This window comes from Bison bison, unplaced genomic scaffold, assembly GCF_000754665.1.
Source record: "Bison bison bison isolate TAMUID 2011002044 unplaced genomic scaffold, Bison_UMD1.0 scf7180017864322, whole genome shotgun sequence".
In the NCBI taxonomy this organism is placed as follows: Eukaryota; Metazoa; Chordata; class Mammalia; order Artiodactyla; family Bovidae; genus Bison; species Bison bison.
Window position 1 is genome coordinate 413,105 of NW_011494894.1, and position 20,759 is coordinate 433,863.

General features: G+C 38.8%; 1 protein-coding gene across 1 annotated transcript in view; it reads right to left on the minus strand.

Annotated features, from left to right (window-relative positions):
- Positions 1–20,759, minus strand: part of INTS7 (integrator complex subunit 7) — an 83,136-nt gene that overhangs the window by 15,866 nt on the left and 46,511 nt on the right. The window contains exons 9-14 of the mRNA XM_010853021.1: positions 15,205–15,339; positions 13,783–13,880; positions 12,241–12,480; positions 10,237–10,374; positions 9,184–9,390; positions 218–412 (exon numbers count right to left, since the gene is read on the minus strand). Of these exons, the coding sequence (XP_010851323.1) occupies positions 218–412; positions 9,184–9,390; positions 10,237–10,374; positions 12,241–12,480; positions 13,783–13,880; positions 15,205–15,339 (1,013 nt within the window). The remainder of the gene's footprint in view (positions 1–217; positions 413–9,183; positions 9,391–10,236; positions 10,375–12,240; positions 12,481–13,782; positions 13,881–15,204; positions 15,340–20,759) is intronic.

Below are 20,759 nucleotides of genomic sequence, written 5' to 3' on the forward strand. Positions count from 1 at the left end.
TATATAGCATGGAGTGAGGTATCATCAATCATTCTGTCATTTTAATAAGCTTTCATAGCTTGTGTTTTGCAAGACAGATGAGTTTATAAGCATTTGCTGTTGCCTATGAGTCAAACCACTGATTTCTAAATTTCACAATTTTTTTGATCTCACAACTAACCTCAAAAACTTCTAAAGTGTAAATAAAAACTGCACTGAAAATACAGTTAAGACATGCCTGATTGGAGATGCGACCACACCGCTGAAGGTCATTCCCTAAGGTCATGGCAATAGTTGTGGCGATTGCAGGTGGGGGGCTTGTCTTGAGGCTATTACAAGTGCAGATAAGTTGAGAGAAGGCTTGTAGAAGGTCAATTCTGAGCTTTACAAATTCACACTGAAAACTTAAAGGATTCAGTGGTGTACTGGCAGCCTGGGGAATTAAAAAAAAAGATATATTTAAGACAAAGTAAACATAAAAGGAAGATGGTGAAGGGCAAAGTATTTGTCGTAGTCTGTGCAAAAGACCAATAGTTCTAATAGCTATGGATAAACACCTATAACGGGAGGATGTAATATAGAAAGGAAGACACTGTTATTAGTGGCAACTCTGAAAATCTAGGTTCTATCAACCCTGAGGATCCTTCCTTCCTAAATCTGCAAATACCTTACAACACATGGATCAGCTAGACCGTCAGCAGTAAGATACCATATAAAGGGTGCTTCATGGACATTAACACTCTCCCCAGATTCCCTTACGACATTCCTACCTTTCTAACCTGAAATTTTCATGCTGGAATCATTAGCAGAATTCTTAAAAGGTTGGGGTAGGGAGAAAAGGAAGGTAAGGCAGGAGAAATATACTGTTAGACAGTCACTGCTTAAAAAGCATGTTGCTGGTAGAGCTGAGGAAAGGGACAGCCAGATTATGTGGGGCCTGCAAACAACAGGCAAAGTTCTGGATTATGTTTTAAATGTGGTTAAAAGGCAGTTTCAACAACAACAAACAAAGCATGTTGCCTCATGGCTGCTTTCTTCCATGACTAGTCCAGGTCAACTTTATTTTACTTACTTATTAATTTTAAAAATCTGTTTACTTTTGGCTGCACTGGGTCTTCATTGCTGTGCACGGGCTTTCTCTAAGATGTGGCGAGCAGCGGCTACTCTCTAGTGGTGGTGCACAAGCCCCTCATTGTAGTGGCTGCTGTTGCAGAGCACAGGTTCTAGGGCTCATGGGCTTCAATCGCTGCAGCTCACGGGCTCCAGAGCTCTGGCTCAGGAGTCGTGGTGCACAGGCTTAGCTGCCTCGTGGCATGTAGGATCGAGCTTCTCAGACCAGGGATCAAACCTGGTCCCCTGCATTGGCAGGTAGATTTTTAACCACTGGACCACAAGCAAAGTCTCAAGCCCAGATTAATTTTAAAGAGAATTTCTCATTAGACATTTAGAATGGACAGAGAGGCTACCAAGGAATAGGTCATAACACACAAGTTTCAATGAGAATGGAGAAAAATCAGGGATAAGTCTTAAATAGCAAAGAGCAGCATCAGCTAGGTAAAGAAGGCAAAGAATTTAAGTCAAGTCAGTGTCCATCAAGGTAAGGGAGGCAAAGAATTTAAGTCAAGTCAGTGTAGACAGGGAGAAGGCAATGGCACCCCACTCCAGTACTCTTGCCTGGAAAATCCCATGGACGGCGGAGCGTGGTAGGCTGCAGTCCATGGGGTTGCTAAGAGTCGGACACGACTGAGCCACTTCCCTTTCACTTTTCATTTTCATGCATTGGAGAAGGAAATGGCAACCCACTCCAGTGTTCTTGCCTGGAGAATCCCAGGGACGGGGGAGCCTGGTGGGCTTCCATCTATGGGGTCGCACAGAGTCGGACACGACTGAAGTGACTTAGCAGCATGAATTTCAAGATAACTATAATTACCATATTAAAGAATTTCAATGACAAGATAGAGGATCCTAAAGAAGAATTACAATATATAAAATAATCAAATGTAAATTTTGAAACTGGAAAAACACAATAAATGAAATTAAGAACTTAATGAATGAGTTTAATATATCAATTAGACACAATGTAAATGAGAATTATGGGAATGGAAGACAGGCCAAAAGAAAATATTGAACTAAGTATGGAGAGATAAAAAGGCAAAACATACAGAAGAGAATGAAGAGATATATGAGACTTGGTAAAAAGAATTAACAAAGGGGTACTTGGAGTCATTGGCTGAAGAGATAATGGCAAATGTTCCATAACTGACCAAAGTCATCAAGCCATATATTCAAGAAGTACTGTGAACCCCAAAAGGCACTTATTCTGATAGGAGTATAAACTGGAAACCACCACAGACAACTTTTTGGTAGTATTTATTAAAGCTGAACTTGAATATATCCTGTGACACAGCACTACCATCCAGAAAATATGCACACTTCTACCAAAAGATATGCAAAGAAAGTTCAGAGTAAAATTATTTTAAATAGCCCCATCCTGGAAATAACTCAAATGTTGATCAAAAATAAAAGATAAACAGATTGTTATAACAGTCATCCAAAAGAATATCATGATGATATGAAATGAACAAACTACTGTAATATGTAACAAAAACCATTACTGTATCACATAAGTATAAAGCTGAGTAAAGAAGCTATAATTAAAAGTCTAATACTGCATGATTTCTTAAATGATAATGAAAAACAAGCCAAGACTAATCTATAATTTTAGAAACCAAAAGTGATTTCTGTAGAGAAAGGTAAAGGGAGTGACTTGAAGGGAAAACATTTCTTAGAGTGATTGTGAATGAAAAGATATGTGCAATTCATATTACCTACAAAAAACTGGTATTTAGAACATACAAAATGAAAAGACAACCTACTGAGTGGAAGGAAATATTTGCAAATCATGTATTTAATAAGGGGTTAATATCCAAAATACATTTAAAAACTCTTACAACTCAATAGTAAAAAAAAAAAAAAAAGCATTCTGATTAAAAAATAGGCAGAGCTCTGAATAGACATTTTCCCAAAGACACATAGATGGCCTCAGCATTACTAATCATCATGGAAATGAAAATCAAAACCACAATGAGATATCACTTCACACCTGTCAGAATGCCTATTATCCAGACCAGAGGCAACAAGTGTTGGAGAGGATGTGAAGAGACAGAACACTGTGCACTTCTGACAGGAGTGTAAACTGGCACAGCTACTATGGAAAACAGTATGAAGGGTCCTCAAAAAATTAAAAATAGAACTACAAGTTCCAGCAGTTTCACTTTTGTGTTTTTACCCAATGAAAACAAGAACACTTAATTCAAAAAGATTTATGCAACCGTCACGCTGCAGTTTTATTTACAACAGCCAAGATATGGAGGGCATCTAAGTTCCCATCAATAGACAAATGGATAAAGAAGATGCAGCATACATATACACCATGGAATATTAGCCATAAAAAAAAGAAGGCAATCTTGTCATTTGCAACAACACTGATGGACCTAGATGATATTAGGCTAAGCTAAAAAAGTCAGAGGAAAACAAATACTGTACAATTTACCTTATAAATGGAATCTAGAAAACAAAACAAATGAATAAACATGATAGAAACAGAGTCATAGACCAAGAGAAGAGGCGGTTACCAGAGGGGAAGAGGGTGGGAAGATGAAACATACAAGGGAGATTAAGAGGTCTAAACTATCAGACACAAAATAAATGAGCCACAGATAATGTGATGTACCATATGAGAAATACAGCCAATAATTATGTAATATATTTTTATGGTGACAGATGCCAACTAGACTTATCACAGTACCATTTTTAAATATATGCAAACATTGAATCAGTGTATAGTGTATAAGGAACTGAGTTTTGTAGGTCAATTATACTTAACAAATCAACAAAAAAATCAAATTTTTGGCTACCAGAGGTGGAAGACTGGGGGTGGGGGCAGGCGGAGAACTGAAAGAAGGTAGTCAAAAGGTACAAAATTCCAGGTATACGTAAGTTTTAAGGATAAAATGTACATAAGATGTATGATATATATGAAAGACAAGAGTAAATCCTACATGTTTTTTCCACAAGAAAAAAAGCTATTTTCTCTATTTCTTTAATGTTGTATTTATATGAGACCATGGATGGTCACTAACCCCATTATGATAATCAGTTCATGATGTATACTGATCATCATGCTGTACACTTTAAACTACACAGTATTTTATGTCAATTATATCTCAATAAAACTGGAAGAAAAAACAAGTTTTAAAAACACTATATTGAATATTTGAAAGTTGCTAAGATAGTACATCTTAAAAGTCCTCTTCACAAGAAAAAAAAAATTAGTAACTATATACGTGACAGATTTTAACTATCACCAGACTTAACTGTAGTGATTTCACAACAGATAAAATATCAAATTCTATTGCACATCTGAAACAAATACTATGTTCTATAATAAGCAACTCAAATATGCAGATATATAAAGTTTAATTGTATTAATTACTCCAATCATAACTTCCAGAACATACCAAGGGGGAAAATGTAGAGTAACAAGAACTCTTATACCCTGCTGGAAATACTGTAAATTTAAAACTACTATGGAAAAACTCCTGGTATCAGCTAGTCAACTGAAGATGCACATAACTTATGCAATTCTACTCCAAGGCAGTACTTTAGATCCGTATCTTTTAATAGGAGCAGGAATATCCTCAGCATTTCAGAAAATTCAGCATCTCCAGTCAATGACGGTTAGGCTAGCAGCAGTCTCTCCAACCACTCTATCACTGGGACAAACAGAAACATCCTCACATATTTCTAAATTGGAGCAGGGGGCAGATACACAGTTTTGATTGAGGTATACTGCTCTAGAGAAGGGTTTTCAACCTCCGTATACTAGTGACATTTTGGAATAATTCTCAAATTTTGAGGGGAGCTGTCTTGTGCTTTGTTGGATGTTTAGCAGTATCTTTGGCCTTTATCCACTAAATGCTAGTTGTGATAACCATAAATGACCCTAGACATTGCTAAATGGAGCTAAAATCATCCCCAGTTTAAAATCAGTGTCCTGGAGAAATCTTTTCATAGGTGCATCAAAATATGTCCAAGAACGTTCATAGCAGTAATGCTTTAGCAGCAAAAAAATGGAAAAAAAAAAAAATTTCCATTAACATTAAAATAAACTGACATATACAGCAGTGAAACTGACCTATAACTTTATGGAACAAGATGGATGAATCTTAGGAATATAATTTAGATAACCAAAACAAGTCAGAGAAAAACACATTATTTCTTTTCATATAGAATTCAAAAACAAGCAGCATAAAACAGTACCTTGTTTAAAAACAGAGCATGTTAAAAATGTAAAGATTCAGGACGGTGGTTACCTTTGTAAGGTAGGAAAAGGTACACAAGCATGGAGGGGCACACACGAACTTTACAAGCTTTGGTAATGTCCCGTTTTCTAAACTGAGTGCTAGTTCAGTTCAGTCGCTCAGTTGTGTCCGACTCTTTGCGACCCCATGAACCGCAGCACGCCAGGCCTCCCTGTCCATTACTAACTCCCGGAGTTCACCCAAACCCATGTCCATCGAGTTGGTGATACCATCCAACCATCTCATCCTCTGTCATCCCCTTCTCCTCCTGCCCTCAATCTTTCCCAGCATCAGGGTCTTTTCAAATGAGTCAGCTCTTTGCATCAGGCAGCCGAAGTATTGGAGTTTCAGCTTCATCATCAGTCCTTCCAATGAACACCCAGGACTGATCTCCTTTAGGATGGACTGGTTGGATCTCCTTGCAGTCCAAGGGACTCTCAAAAGTCTTCTCCAACACCACAGTTCAAGAGCATCAATTCTTCGGGACTCAGCTTTCTTTATAGTCCAACTCTCACATCCATACAGGACCACTGGAAAAACCATAGTCTGACTAGTTGGACCTTTGTTGACAAAGTAATGTCTTTGCTTTTTAATATGCTGTCTAGGTGGGTCATAACTTTCCTTCCACGGAGTAAGCGTCTTTTAATTTCATGGCTGCAATCACCATCTGCAGTGATTTTGGAGCCCAGAAAAATAAAGTCGGCCACAGTCTCCATGTTGCCCCATCTATTTGCCATGAGGTGATGGGACCAGATGCCATGATCTTAGTTTTCTGAATGTTGAGCTTTAAGCCAACTTTTTCACTCTCCTCTTTCACTTTCATCAAGAGGCTCTTTAGTTCTTCCTCACTTTCTGCCATAAGGGTGGTGTCATCTGCATATATGAGGTTATTGACATTTCTCCCAGCAATCTTGATTCCAGCTTGTGCTTCCTCCAGCCCAGCGTTTCTCATTATGTACTCTGCATATAAGTTTATACTTGGATATTTGATATCTTTATACACCCTACATAATATATAGATATAATACCTATTCAATATTTAATAAAGTAAAAAATAAAGACCCACCATCTGTAGGCAGATTGCTACAATGGTTCATCTAATCATGCTTTCCCATTCCCATTCCAGTCTCCACAACTTGTGTAATCTCCCTTAAAGTGTGGATAGAACCTGTAACTTGCTTCTAATTAATGGAATATGGAAAAAGTAATAGATTGTGAGGATGTAATTTAGGTCCAATGATCTGACTTTATACTCATCAAAAGGGAGATTATTCTGGGTAGATCACTCCTCATCAGCTAAGTCCATTAAAACAGTCTTGAAGGTAAGAGATGTTCCTTCTGGCCTTGAGGCTTCCACAAGTCTCACAGCTGTGAGGACATGAATCCTGCCAACAATTACATGAGTTTAGAAGGGGACCCTGCACCCAAATCCCAAACAAGACTGGCCCTGGCTGACGCCTTGACCGCAACTCTGTGACAACACGAGCAGGGCACCCAGTGAAGTCACGCCTGGACTTCTGACTCATGCAAATGGTAAAACAATAAATAATAAATGGGTCCTGTTTTAAGCCACTAAATTTGTGGTAATTTGTTTCATAGCACAGAAAGCTGATACAAACACTTTTTATGAATTTTATTCCTAAGAAGCAAGGTAACTATCATTAACCAGTCTACTGGGAAATCAAATACCCAACATTGCTATAGCACCTCCAACAAGCACAGTTTGGTTTGGTTGAAGAAAGTTAAAAAGCATAATCATCACAGCTGACAACCTCAAATTAGATCATTCATGTATCAAGGAACAAAAGGGCAATTAGGCTTCCCTGGTCACTCAGCTGGTAAAGAATCCACCTGCAATGCAGGAAACCCCAGTTTGATTCCTGGGTCAGAAAGTTCCCCTAGAGGAGGGATAGGCTACCCACTCCAGTATTCTTGGGCTTCCCTGGTGGCTCAGATGTAAAGAATCTGCCTGCAATGTGGGAGACCCAGGTTTGATCCCTGGGTGGGAAAGATCCCCTGGAGGAGGGCATGGCAACCCACTGCTGCATTTCTTGCCTGGAAAATCCCATGGACAGAAGAGCCTGGTGGGCAACGGTGCATGGCGTGGCAAAGAGCTGGACATGACTGAGCAACTAAGCACATGCTCAAATCATCTCTATTAAAAAGACAGAAAGCTATCATCAAATCCACACATGTCAAATAAACAAATTTTCTAAAAATCTTAAAAAAAAAACAAAAAAAAAACAACCTCAAAACCGTGATAGTATAGTATTTATAATCAGAAATGTGAGAAGTTCCAAATGACTGTTAAGGCTTATACTTCCTTCCTGTTGAGACTGCTCTCAAGTGAAGAATTATTTCCTGATTCTTTTATCCTCAAAGCAGTGTTTGGCACATAGCAAGTGCTTACAGTCTGCTGAATAAAGGAACTCCATTTCAAAAGATGATTTGAAGATCAATAACCTGCCTTAGGTCACAATGTGTTAATTGCAGAACAGAGGCTAAGACAAGGTTCTTTTGTCTGTCAATTGGCTGCTTTCTTCCTACATCAGAATTCACTTCTTAATTACTGCCAAACCTCATTAAACACACATACCACACAAATCATTAAGACTATTAAGTATTCGATAAGATTTTTTCCATAATATTAATGCTACCTGCCTCACTATTTTGTTAGCCTGTACCACAGTTCCTATTGTTCACTGTACTAAGTGATTAACAATTTTCTGCTCCACATCAACTAGAAAATGAAATAATTCTACTGACTAGAGCCAGTAACAGTACTTTTAGATTTTCTGAGGTATTTATTAGCCGGATATAGGCAACAACGATCTTTTCCCAGGATAATCAAGGGAAGAGAACCACAGAAGTCAGTGCTACCCCTTAAAATGGAGGGGAGCCACTCCTATATTCCTGTTTTAAAACAGTAGTCAATCAATCCCAGCCCCCTAAAATCATTCCTCAAAAGATATGCACCCACAGTTATCTGAACAGTCTGTCTTGTGACATCTGTTTGTTCTCTGTTCTGTTTGCAACACTTCTCTTTGAATGGCCCACTATTAAAAACATTTTAGATTATGTGATAAATATAAAACAGATACCAAAAGTTTTATGGCCCCATCTATATACATATAATTTTTAAAGTCAAGTGACAATACTTTAAACATGCTTAATGGTGATTACACAAACTTTCTACTCTTCAGGGGAAAAAGTCCTTGCATTAATATATAAAACGCACATTTTAGGAAACAGGTACTTACTTAAGAAATAGAACTGGTTTCAAGAAAATGTTAAGGATCTGCTCTCTCTGCACCCCTCTTTCTTTCTTGGCAGGAAAAAAAATGGAAATGGTAGTAGCTGGCTGATTGTTAATTTGGAATGGGAAGACATCACAGAGGGATAAAAGGTGAGATACTGGCATCCTAGATAATTTCTTCTTTATTTACAAAATAAGAAACTCTAGTAAGTAGCTGCCAGGTATAAGATGGGGTGGAGGGTTCACATTTGACAACAGTAGTGATCCAGGTTGGGGTCTTACTCATAGGAGTCTGGAAAGGGGGGATCCCACCTCCAGTTATCCCTCCTGCATGGATTCAGCAATTCTCTTCACATGTGTACCTGATACTTGATACAAACAAAATGATAAATGTTCATCAATCTAGGAACAGTAAAAAGTGGGGGAGGGGTTAATAATCTACTTCCAGGTCCTATTCATTATTTTAATACTGCCAAATACATGTGTATCAGCAAATTTTTCAAGGTTAAAAGAGAATAGCCCCAAAAGAAAAAAGAAACCATTCTCACAAGTCATCATCACCAAAGGAGAATTAAGCGCACTCACTGTTAAGGAAGCAATCCCTTTGTGGTAGAATTTTAAAGACTCAGCAATGCAAGAAAGTGCTGAACTATAATTCTCTTCTTGTAACCCAGTGAGGCACTGTTCTGCATGTGAGAACTCCTTCAAACTATTCAGCCAGAAGTAGAAATGTTCGGAGGCAACCTGAGTCAGCAAAGTCTGATAAAGCTCTCTGGCCATGTCATGATTACCCTAAAAAAAAAAAAGTGGGGGGAGGGAGAAATGAGGGGCATGATGAGATTCTTTCACTTGAACTGCCTGATGTAGCAGCTAAAAGAGAAATTCAAACCCTGGATAAAGTTTTAGCAATCATTCCTCACATTATATAACTGTGTGAGTCTCCGTCAAAGTAGCTCTTCAGAGAAAATATGCTGAGCCGCTTTTACGTAACATAATGCCTGAAGTTCTGTACCAAAAAGTTCCAAAGAGAAAACGAATGGTGGTATCTATAACCCGGGTCTAGAATTCTAGTTCAAGATTTAGAAAGTATACATCCTTATTGTATGTCATTTTCGTATGAGCTATTTAGTAGGGTGGGGAGAAGTCCAGTCAAGTTCCATCAAGTATTATTGTGCCCCCTGGAAATGACTGACGGAGAGGGAGGGATTTGAGGGGGGGACGTGAATGCCTGTTAATGCCTGGGGGTGAGGGATGCTCACTGTCCTGCCCAGTATAGGAATGATAAGGTGGGGGAGAAAAAGGGAAGAAAGACGTGGGAAGCTGAAAGGGGAGGACAGAAACACGAGTGGGAAGGAGCTGTGTTTCCGAGAGCACACGATAAACTGAAGGCGCTGCTAACAACCTACAGCCGGAAGCTCCTATTTCTGGAATTCCCGTGGAATCTCTCCCTAACAATGTATATATTGTTCTCATGTGTGTATGTTAAAAATTAGGTCCTTTCCTTCATCACCTTTTAATCCCATGACTAAAAAGTACTTCCACTTTCATCTTTAGTTTTGACTAGGAGGAACAATCGCACAACCTAAAGGCTCGTAATCTGCCCTTTTCACAACCCAGTTCCCGAAGGATAGTACGTACCATTCGGGATGCCTGTCTGGCAATCCGGTAGACAGTCCATCCATTGGAAACGCTTTCAAGCTGCTGCTTTATTACTGCCTTTACTTCAGCAGACAGTGCTTTCTGACTGGCTACAAAAATCACAGTGGCCAAGCTCACCTAACACCAAGCAAGAACAAAGTCAAGGAAATTGTTAACTCTACCCAATGTTATAGATAACTTTACCCAGAAGGGTGAAAAACTAATTAGAGCCTACTGAAAAAGAACAACATTTGTCTTCCTTTGACACTTAATAAATTTCCACTTTATTCCATTACTTTGTGTATACAGCAAATAATTAGAAACAATACCCATTAATATGGATAAACTATGATATTAATATAATCACACAATGAAAAACTATAGAGCAGTGATATGGATAAACCAGAAATACTCTTATCAATATAGAATCAACATAGATTCACATAAAACAGGCAAAATGCAAAAGATTACATGTAGTACGATAACATATAAAGTTAAAACATACAAAAAATCTTGCATATCATGTAGGAAATATACTAAGGCAGTAAATATAGAACAATACGTATGGGAATGACAAACACCGGTTTTGGGATAGTGGTTACCTATGCTGACAGGAAGGAAGAAGACACCATCAGGGAGATACACAGGCAGGTACAGGTCAACTGTACTAGCAACGTTTTTTTCTTAAACTAGGTGACGGATGCAAGACCTCTCATCATATTTTTCCTGATATGTTTTTGAATATTTTGTGTCATAATTTAAAGTTGTTTTTAAAATAGTACTAACAAAAGAAAGGGATAAAGAACATTAATTGACAATGCTGCTTCAATGAAAAGCAGACTTGGCTACTTGCTTCTCAGTATTCCAAAGCCAACACATACAAGGATCCACACATACTGTGAAAAATGCATGATTTCCACGACCACTGCCACTTAAGACATCAGGGTAGCCTTTCCTGATAGCAAATGATGAGACGGGGGCGATCTTTTACATAATGCCCCCTGCAGGATTAAACATAAAATGGGCTTGAGGAAGTAATTTCATTAAGCTTTTTCCCAAGCCATATAATCAGATGACCACAAACAATATGGAGAGGCTACTTTGAAGCTTAATTCCAATTTATGCCTATTTAGCATGCAGTCTACTCTCAGCCCTGGAGAACTTTCAAGTAAACATTATTACACAACTTCCATGCCTTCTGGGTTTTTTCTAAGCATGTACCTTTTCCAACGCCAGGACTGCAGTGAAACCCAAACTGGATCCTCAACAGCTAAAGAGGTCCTGGACTGGCAAAGAGGAATTGATTTAATTCCTCTTATGGTCGTTGATATCACTAGGTCATTTTACTTATATTTTTGGAAGGACAAAACAAGGTTTGGTTCATTATTTATTTGCTTTGTAGAAAAGAGGAAAAAAATAAAAACAAACCCTTCAGTTTCATTTTGTCCTTTGTAAGCAAAAATATCAGATTGAAGGCTTTGGCTACACTAAGCTGATTTGACAGGACTTAGGAAGAAAGCCGGAGAAGGCAATGGCACCCCACTCCAGTACTCTTGCCTGGAAAATCCCATGGACGGAGGAGCCTGGTAGGCTGCAGTCCATGGGGTTGCTAAGAGTCGGACACGACTGAGCGACTTCACTTTCACTTTTCACTTTCCTGCACTGGAGAAGGAAATGGCAACCCGCTCCAGTGTTCTTGCCTGGAAAACCCTAGGGACGGTGGAGCCTGATGGGCTGCCGTCTATGGGGTCGAACAGAGTCGGACACGACTGAAGCGACTTAGCAGCAGCAGCAGGAAGAAAGCTGTTTTACATGTGAACTAAACAGGGCTTTCTATACCTAAAATGGAAACACCAAAAAGCTCCAGGTCCCCACCCTATTTTCACTTCAGCATGCTCCTGGTCTTAGCTAATTATTTTAACCTGCTGACTTCTTGGATTACTGATAATCCTCCCTAGACTGGAACCCATTCATCCACGGGAGGTTTGAAAAGTAGCTGTTTACCAGAAGCTCCTGTTGCTTGTCTGTGGCTGATCGTCCGATCACCTTGTAGAGCTCCACGAGGTCACCGAGCATCCCATCGCCCAGCACGGGCAGCTGCATGGCAATGGCGGCCAGGCAGTGGCACATCAGAATGCGGGCAGTGTCCTGAGCGCTGTGCAACTGAGTCAACAAGGTCTCAACCACGGACTGGCTGAGATGGGGCCTGCCCTTGGCCAACTTCACCATACAGTTCAGAGCAATCTGCATATTGAATAGAAAGTGGACTAGTTACATTTAGAAGGTATGAAGTGAAGCTTTAAAGAAAGTAACTCTCTAAAATTACTAGGAAGAATCAAGAAGGTTGTTGGTAGGCACAAAAAATGTACTGTGGTCCCACAGGGATTCTGGGGATCTGCCAATCACACGGTGCCTATTTCCTTCACCACCTCTTGATTATCAGCTTCTGTTTAACAGTACCAGCATCTTTATTATTCATCATTATAACCACATCATACCTTTTCTTAACATGCTAAAGTAAGTCATGATTTTTCTCAAACTATACCTTAAACAAGCTACAGTTCTTACATTCTCCAGTGTCTAACAGCCTTTTACTTCTTTCAGTCCTACTTTTCTTAATTATTTTCTGCCATCAAATATTACTTTTCATGTTTAACTCCAATAATAGTCTCATTTCACCTTAAAATGTTTAACTATCTCTAAGATGATAGCTCGGTGAGTGGATTAACACTAGGGCTTCTATACTGTATAAACTAATATACACTCACACAGTTATGAATTGCGCTGCAGTAATTTCATTAGTTCTTTGTGACCTTATCAGTGTTACCTCAGATTACAAAACTTGCAAAAGTACAGGAGCTCTGTCTGTTTAACTTTGCTTTACATTATCTAAGTGAAAGTGAAGTTGCTCAGTCGTGTCCGACTCTTTGCGACCCCATGGACTGTAGCCTACCAGGCTCCTCTGTCCATGGGATTTTCCAGGCAATAGTACTGGAGTGGGTTGCCATTTCCTTCTCCAGGGGATCTTCCCAACTCAGGGATCGAACCTGGGCCTCCCGCATTGTAGACAGATGCTTTTACCGTCTGAGCCACCAGGGAAGTCCTACATTATCTAGGATCATCATAAATATCTATTACAACTTAATAAATACTTTCAACTGATGGCAAAATAGGCCAAACTCAAATTTTTACTTCATCTGTCTTTTGGAATAACAACAGTCAAAATACTAGCTTTGAAAGTGAAGATCAAGGGCAAATATTTGTTTAAGCCAGAGGTTGACAAACTCTTGCACTTTGACCAAATCTTGCCTGTTTATGCAAATAAAATTTTACCAGAACACAGTCATACCATTAACCCTTCCCTTAAAAAAAATACATTGTCCACGGCTATTTTTTTCCCTATAATAGCAGAACTGAGTAGTTGTGACAAAAAGTGCATTGTCTGCAAAGCTTAAAATAGTTACTATCTGACCCTTTACAGAGAGACTGGCCATCTACACTTCCGGCAGTGAAAACAGGCATTATATTAAAATAGCTGATGTTCACCTTTAAAGTGGCTTGAGCACCTGGGCTATCATCTTGACTACAAAGCACCAGAAGGGATTCCAGGCCAAAGACAGCATCTTGTTCCAGTGCCAAAAGGTCTAGAGGGAAAACACTGCGTTTTTAATGGTCAAGTAGAGAAGCTGACACACACACACACAGAACGCACACAGAAGAAAAAACATTCAGGACGAGAAAATACAAGACGGCTTAGCCAGGAAGAATACTAAGAACAGCAAACCACGTATCGACATGGCGTGTGTCAAATCTTCCAAACTAGTCTAACATTACACAGGTCCATTTTTACCTAGGATGCAACCTTCTTATTGAGGTAGAAATGCTTTCTAGAAATAATCAAGATCCCACTTTATCTTACTAGTGTTTTAAGTCAGATCATAAAGAAATAAACCCTTTATATGTCTCATGTAATACCAGTACTATATCATCTTTTCACTACTTTTGAGCTAAAATTTCTCTAAAGTTCTGTGTGTGTATGTATATATACATATATATAAAACTACATTTAGGTTAATATTAATATATGTCAGCTTTGAGAATACAGAGCGGTTTTCTGTGTTACGTGGTAGATAATACTTATTACTACGCCAAAAACTGAGTTACTGAAATCAGAATGAACAAACAAATTAAATGCCTTTTGAGTCAGTGTAAGAGCTTGGCAAACAATGTCTGGTGAAGATCAAGGTGCTGGGAAAACAAAGGTACTAGTCACAAGCAGTGCTAAAGCCTAGTGGGGATAAGAGGGACTGCTGATCCTTAACAAATATCAAAATAAGCACTGAAACAGATGAAACATCCAGAATGCATTCCTAGTTTTGAACACCAGCATGAATTTCTTTAGGTCAAAAGATGTTAAGAATACAATAAAATATATGCATTATTTTCTACGTACATCCTTCTTGACTATGCAAGTCATTTAATGCTATAGATACCTAGAGATAAATTCCATGACAATTTAATTTACATTGCTCTGTTAATTCATTTGCCCTCCAGGTGAAAACTATTTGTTACTTTAGCCTCTCAATAATTTCATATGCTTTTTCTCCCCTAAATTTTCTAGTTTTTTTTTTTTTAAACAAGTGAGCAAACTGATAATCACTGGATGGTTATAAGCAGTCTCTATCCATAGCACCATATGTGCAAAGGTAAAGCAATAGGAGGAGATGGGCAATGCTCCATAAAACCTTTCAGTTCTGCACTCCCAATCCCAAGGTCCTCATTTTCTTTTCCCAAAGAATTAAGTAGTCTTGAGAAAATCTGCCCTCAGAACATTCAGGAGGAGGTGACTAATAGATAAAAGCACACAGCCTAAAAATAATAAGGGATTAAAAAACGAAATACAAACAGGACTCTGGTGAAACTCCAATCTAAAAGTTCATACATAATATCAGTCTTGATCAAACTTACCTTTTTCTTGACAAGATACAGTTATATTAGTTAGGACTCTCACTCCATGAGCTGCAATGCCCCTGTTATTATGGTAACAGCACTCTTGGGCTAATTTGACTAAATCAGAGGATCTAGGGGACGAACCCACATTTCCTAAACAAGCAAAGAAAAGTAGGGCAGATTTAATTAATTTACACAGTTCAAAAGCAGTTCATTCTATAGGTTCATTTTTTATCATTTTCAAGAGAAAATCTCTAACAATGAATTTCAACAAAATTTTCTACCTCTACCCTATGATCAATATACAAAACCATCCCTTTTTCTCCTGTTCACATACTTAAAATAAGTATATGCTAAGTAGTTGTGGAATGATTAAGATCTAAAATTAACATAATAGTCCCCCCCAAATATTAATAAAAATTGACTAAGAAACACAGCAAAAGCCAAGATTGTATCTTGAACATTCAAATGAATTCTCATTAAAACACAATCATTACAAGGCTTCTTGTCAGATAAAAACCTTTCATTCAAGAGAGGAGAGAAAAGAGAAACAAAAATTTTAAGTTTGCTCTTCCCACCTCAATTGCTGGCATATAGTTATACTGCAAAAGGTTTATGTAAGAATTTATGATTTTAGAGCTAGCGAGGACTTGGAGATCTTGATTCAATACTATTTTTACAGAAGAAATTGAAGCCTAAAGATCTTAAGCATCTTGCCACTGAGGTCATATAAACTTGTTAGTTATGCACCAGCTTTGTGCTTTATACGTTAAGTTCTATCCTATAGTTAAAAATCACACTTGAAATTCTGTAACATAAGGTTTATGCTGTGAATGTTTTTATTTATAGCAGAGAAGCTCTCAGTTATAGGTGAGTTTAACATCAAGAAGAATCTGAAGATTAAAGCCAATTCAACTTCTCAGCAGGGTCTTTCATTCCTGTCCTTCTCTGCCCTGTTTATTTTTCCATGATTCCTATCAACTATAACCTTGTCTTTTACACCGAGGGCAATCACACTTTTTGAGGTCTGAAGGGGGACACTGTTACTAATAACAACAGGCATAAACCAAGACTACCCCAGGTGGTCTGGGACATATGGTCACTTTACTGATTTCCACTTTGACATAAAACTACTAGTGTAGGTAAAGCCTCAGTGGTTTTTCAACAGGCAAAACATGTGAAAGATGAACGATGATTTTTTTTTCACAAAACAATGGAAATTGTAATTTTCTCCATTCTTTCCCTTGTACATGTAATATGGACAATGACAACTCATCTATAAATTTACAAGTATGTTTTGAACTTGCTTTTCTCTTTTTTTCTCATTGAGATGTCAAAGAAAACTTGGGGGAAAAAACAGGAAAAAAAAGTCTCTAAACTCACAAACCAGCATAACCTTTTAATTAGCTTTCTGTATACTTTAAAAAATCTTTTCCCCTATGCATACAGTTTTAAAATTCATAATCAGGATAAGTAGATACTGTCAATATTCTGCCTTTAAAATATAATATTTGTGAGCATTTTTCTATGTCAATTGTTTCAGGGATAAAATTATTATTTTTAGTTTTTTTATTTAGAAATAATTTACTATGATAAATTTACTTGATTTGAAAAGTTCAACCAATAGTAGGAAAAAGGTAAAAAGTTACTGAGTGAAAAGTCTTCCTCAACCACCTAAGGTTATATTTTTTGCGTATCATTCTAAAGAGTGTACACATTTGTAAGCAAAATCCTTTCTTTTTTCCTGTTATATACACTGCTGCGCATCCTGCTTTATTTCCCCCAGACATTACGTCATGGAGACTATTCCATGCCATATATTCTTTTTAGTAAGCTGCACTGATTGCTATTGCAGTTGTGTGTCAATTTATTTAATGAGTTCCCTATTGATGGACCTTCTTATGGTACTCCATCTCCAACGATGGACAATATTTTGCTACTACATTAATGATGCTATGAATAACCATGTACATATCATCTCTCAAATGTGAGACTAAATTAGTAGGATAAATTCCAAGAAGTGGAATTTCTCTATGTTTTTCACTTATAATTTTGAGGAGTACTTCCAAATTACCTATGCTGAAGTTTAACAATTTACATTCCCACCAGCAGTGAATGAGAGTAGCTTTTGATTAGCCACACCCTTGTCGACACAACATATTATCAAACTTCTGAATCTTTGCCAAACTGATTGATTAGAAAAATATTTCAGTGTTGCTTTAATTTGCATTTTTCTTAGGTATTTTACACGCTTAAGGCCCATTTTGTTAGGGATAATTTAGACACACTAAATTTAAGTCTGTTTTACAAACTGTTTATCTGGTTATACTAAAACTCTAATCAATGAAAATATACTTAAATATTCACTATTAGTTATGGAAATAATCTGACTTTAGAAAATACCTGACATTTATTTCTTGTGGGCATTACCTAGTCTGGTTGTTTAAGTTGTTTGCTTAATTCCATATACAAACTACAATTTAACAAAATCCAAAAAAAAGGACAAAGAAAATACCTAGCTTGTGAAGTGCTTGAATGTTATACCTTGACACACTTACAAAGGTCTTTGGAACTAGAAAGTAAAGAAAAAGAAAGACATCTTGCATCTAGGTCAGTTTAGTATAGCGAAGAATCCCGAGACAGAGCCCTTGGGCCCGGGTGCTTCACAGGTATGTGACTTTGGACACGCCATAGAAACCCTGTGAGCCTCAGATCCCACACCTGTAACTTCTGTGCACGTGCCTCACTGAACAGGGACTTGTACAAAAGCCCTTGTATGGGAGGGCTGTAAGATGAAATTAATACTTTGCCTACTGCTGCTCTTTCAGTGTGTGACAGCAGTCAAGGATATTAACTGCAAGCTGGAGAAGACTCCTTAAAGACCCTTGGACAGCAAGGAGATCAAACCAATCAATTTTAATGGAACTTAACCCTGAATACTCATTGGAAGGACTGATGCTGAAGGCGAACCTCCATTATTTTGGTCATCTGATGCGAACAGCCGACTCACTGGAAAAGTCCCTGATGCTGGGAAAGATTGAGGGCAAGAAAAGGGGCAACGGAGCGTGAGATGTTTAAATGACATCACTGACTCAATGGATACAAGTTTGAGCAAAGTCCGGGAAATGGAGTAGGACAGGGAAGCCTGCTGTGCTGTGGTCCAAGGGGTTGCCAACAGTCAGACACAACTGGGTGACTGAACAACAATAAACTGAGATTGGCTGATTTATGTAGAAAAAAGAATTTATTGAAAACACAATGAGTATAAGTAGATCATTGATTTTTTTAAATTGTTGATTTAAAAGAAAGGCTGTGATAACCTCTCTCATCTCTTGTAGGCATGCCCCTTTGCAATGCAACTTTCCAATTCCTTGCATCAGCAGGTGTTTATTTCTCCACCTATCTGGGCTTGGCCATCCGACTTGCTTTGGCCAATGAGACATTAAAAAACATGTGCAAGCAAAAGGCTAAGAGTGCTCATATGCTGGTGGCTTGTCTTCTTTTGGGTGCTGCTAGAATGGCAACCTACTCCAGTACTCTTGCCTAGAGAATCCCATGGACAGAGGAGCCTGGTGGGCTGCTGTACATAGGGTTGCAAAGAGTCAGACGTGACTAAAGCGACTTAGCATGCAAGCATGCATTGGAGAAGGAAATGACAACCCACTCGTGGTCTTGCCTGGAGAATCCCAGGGACAGAGGAGGCTGGTGGGCTGCTGTCCGATAGGGTTGCAAAGAGTCAGACGTGACTAAAGCGACTTAGCATGCAAGCATGCATTGGAGAAGGAAATGGCAACCCACTCGTGGTCTTGCCTGGAGGATCCCAGGGACAGAGGAGCCTGGTGGGCTGCCATCTATGGGGTCACATAGTCGGACACGACTGAAGCGACTTGGCGGCAGCAGCAGAACCTTAAGAACATGATGTCAACAAGCCCAAGCTGGACTGCTACAGAGTCAGAAGGAGGAGAACCACAGTGCCTCCGGTGAAAGTCTTTGCGACCTGTAGCTGGTGAATGAGGCCATCTCAGACCATCCAATCTGGTCAAGATGGCAGACAACTGTGGTTTCAAGTCACAGAGTTTAGATTTATTATGTAGTAATAGATAACTAATACAGAGGTACCTCACACAATTATTGAAAAGGCTGGAAAACTAAGTTCAAAAGATGGATAGGAATAAGCTGAGGCTAGAGACCAACCAAAGGCTATAGCCCAAACCATGCACAGAATTAGCCCAGGGAAGACATGCTCACCACTGCTACTGTTGCTCGCTGCCACAGCTTATGTTGCTGTCAAAGGAGCAGATACGGCAAACATCCCTGCTACAGTGCACCCTGGAAACTGGATACTGCTGTGGTCATTGCTGTATCATCAGAACGGATTCTCAGATATCACTACTTCTTGCTGTCACTGCCTTCCAATTTATTCTCCAGAATGAAAATGATTAGTTGAGTCCAGACCACTGCGTGTACCCTAGATGGCAGGAACCTTGGCAATAGAGCATCAGGTCTTTACAGCTTCCTACCAAGACTTATATGGTGGGGAATTTCCCTTACCCAATAAGTGAGTTTATATGCTGTGAAGCCATAAGAAAGACAAATGCATAATGCAGTTCCTTAATTAATTCAATTCAGAATAACTAACTACACGCAAGTAAAGTAATGCTCAAAATTCTCCAAGCAAGGCTTCAACAGGACGTGAACCCTGAACTTCCAGATGTTCAAACTGGATTTGGAAAAAGCAGAGGAACCAGAGATCAAACTGCCAACATCTGTTGGATCATTGAAAAAGCAAGAGAATTCCAGAAAAAGATCTACTTCTGCTTTATTGACTATTTACAACAAACTGTGGAAAATTCTTAAAGAGACAGGAATATCAGACCACCTGACCTGCCTCTTGAGAAATATGTATACAGGTCAGGAAGCAACAGTTAGAACTGGACATGGAACAACAAACTTGTTCCAAATCAGGAAAGGAGTATGTCAAGGCTGTATACTGTCACCCTGCTTACTTAACTTATACGCAGAGTACATCATGAGAAACACTGAGCTGCATGAAGCACAAGCTGGAATCAAGATTGTTGGGAGAAATATCAATAACCTCAGATATGCAGATGACACCACCCTTATGGCAGAAAGTGAAGAAGAATGAAAGAGCCTCTTGATGAAAGTGAAAGAGGAGAGTGATAAAGTTGGCTTAAAGCTCAACATTCAGAAAACTAAGCAGAGACATTACTTTGCCAACAAAGGTCTGTCTAGTCAAGGCTATGATTTTTCCAGTAGTCATGTATGGATGTGAGAGTTGGACTGTGAAGAAAGCGGAGTGCCGAAGAATTGATGCTTTTGAACTGTGGTGTTGGAGAAGACTCTTGAGAGTCCCTTGAACTGCAAGGAAATCCAACCAGTGCATTCTGAAGGAGATCAGTCCTGGGTGTTCTTTGGAAGGAATGATGCTAAAGCTGAAACTCCAGTACTTTGGCCACCTCATGCAAAGAGTTGACTCATTGGAAAAGACTCTGATGCGGGGAGGGATTGGGGGCAAGAGGAGAAGGGGATGACAGAGGATGAGATGGCTGGAT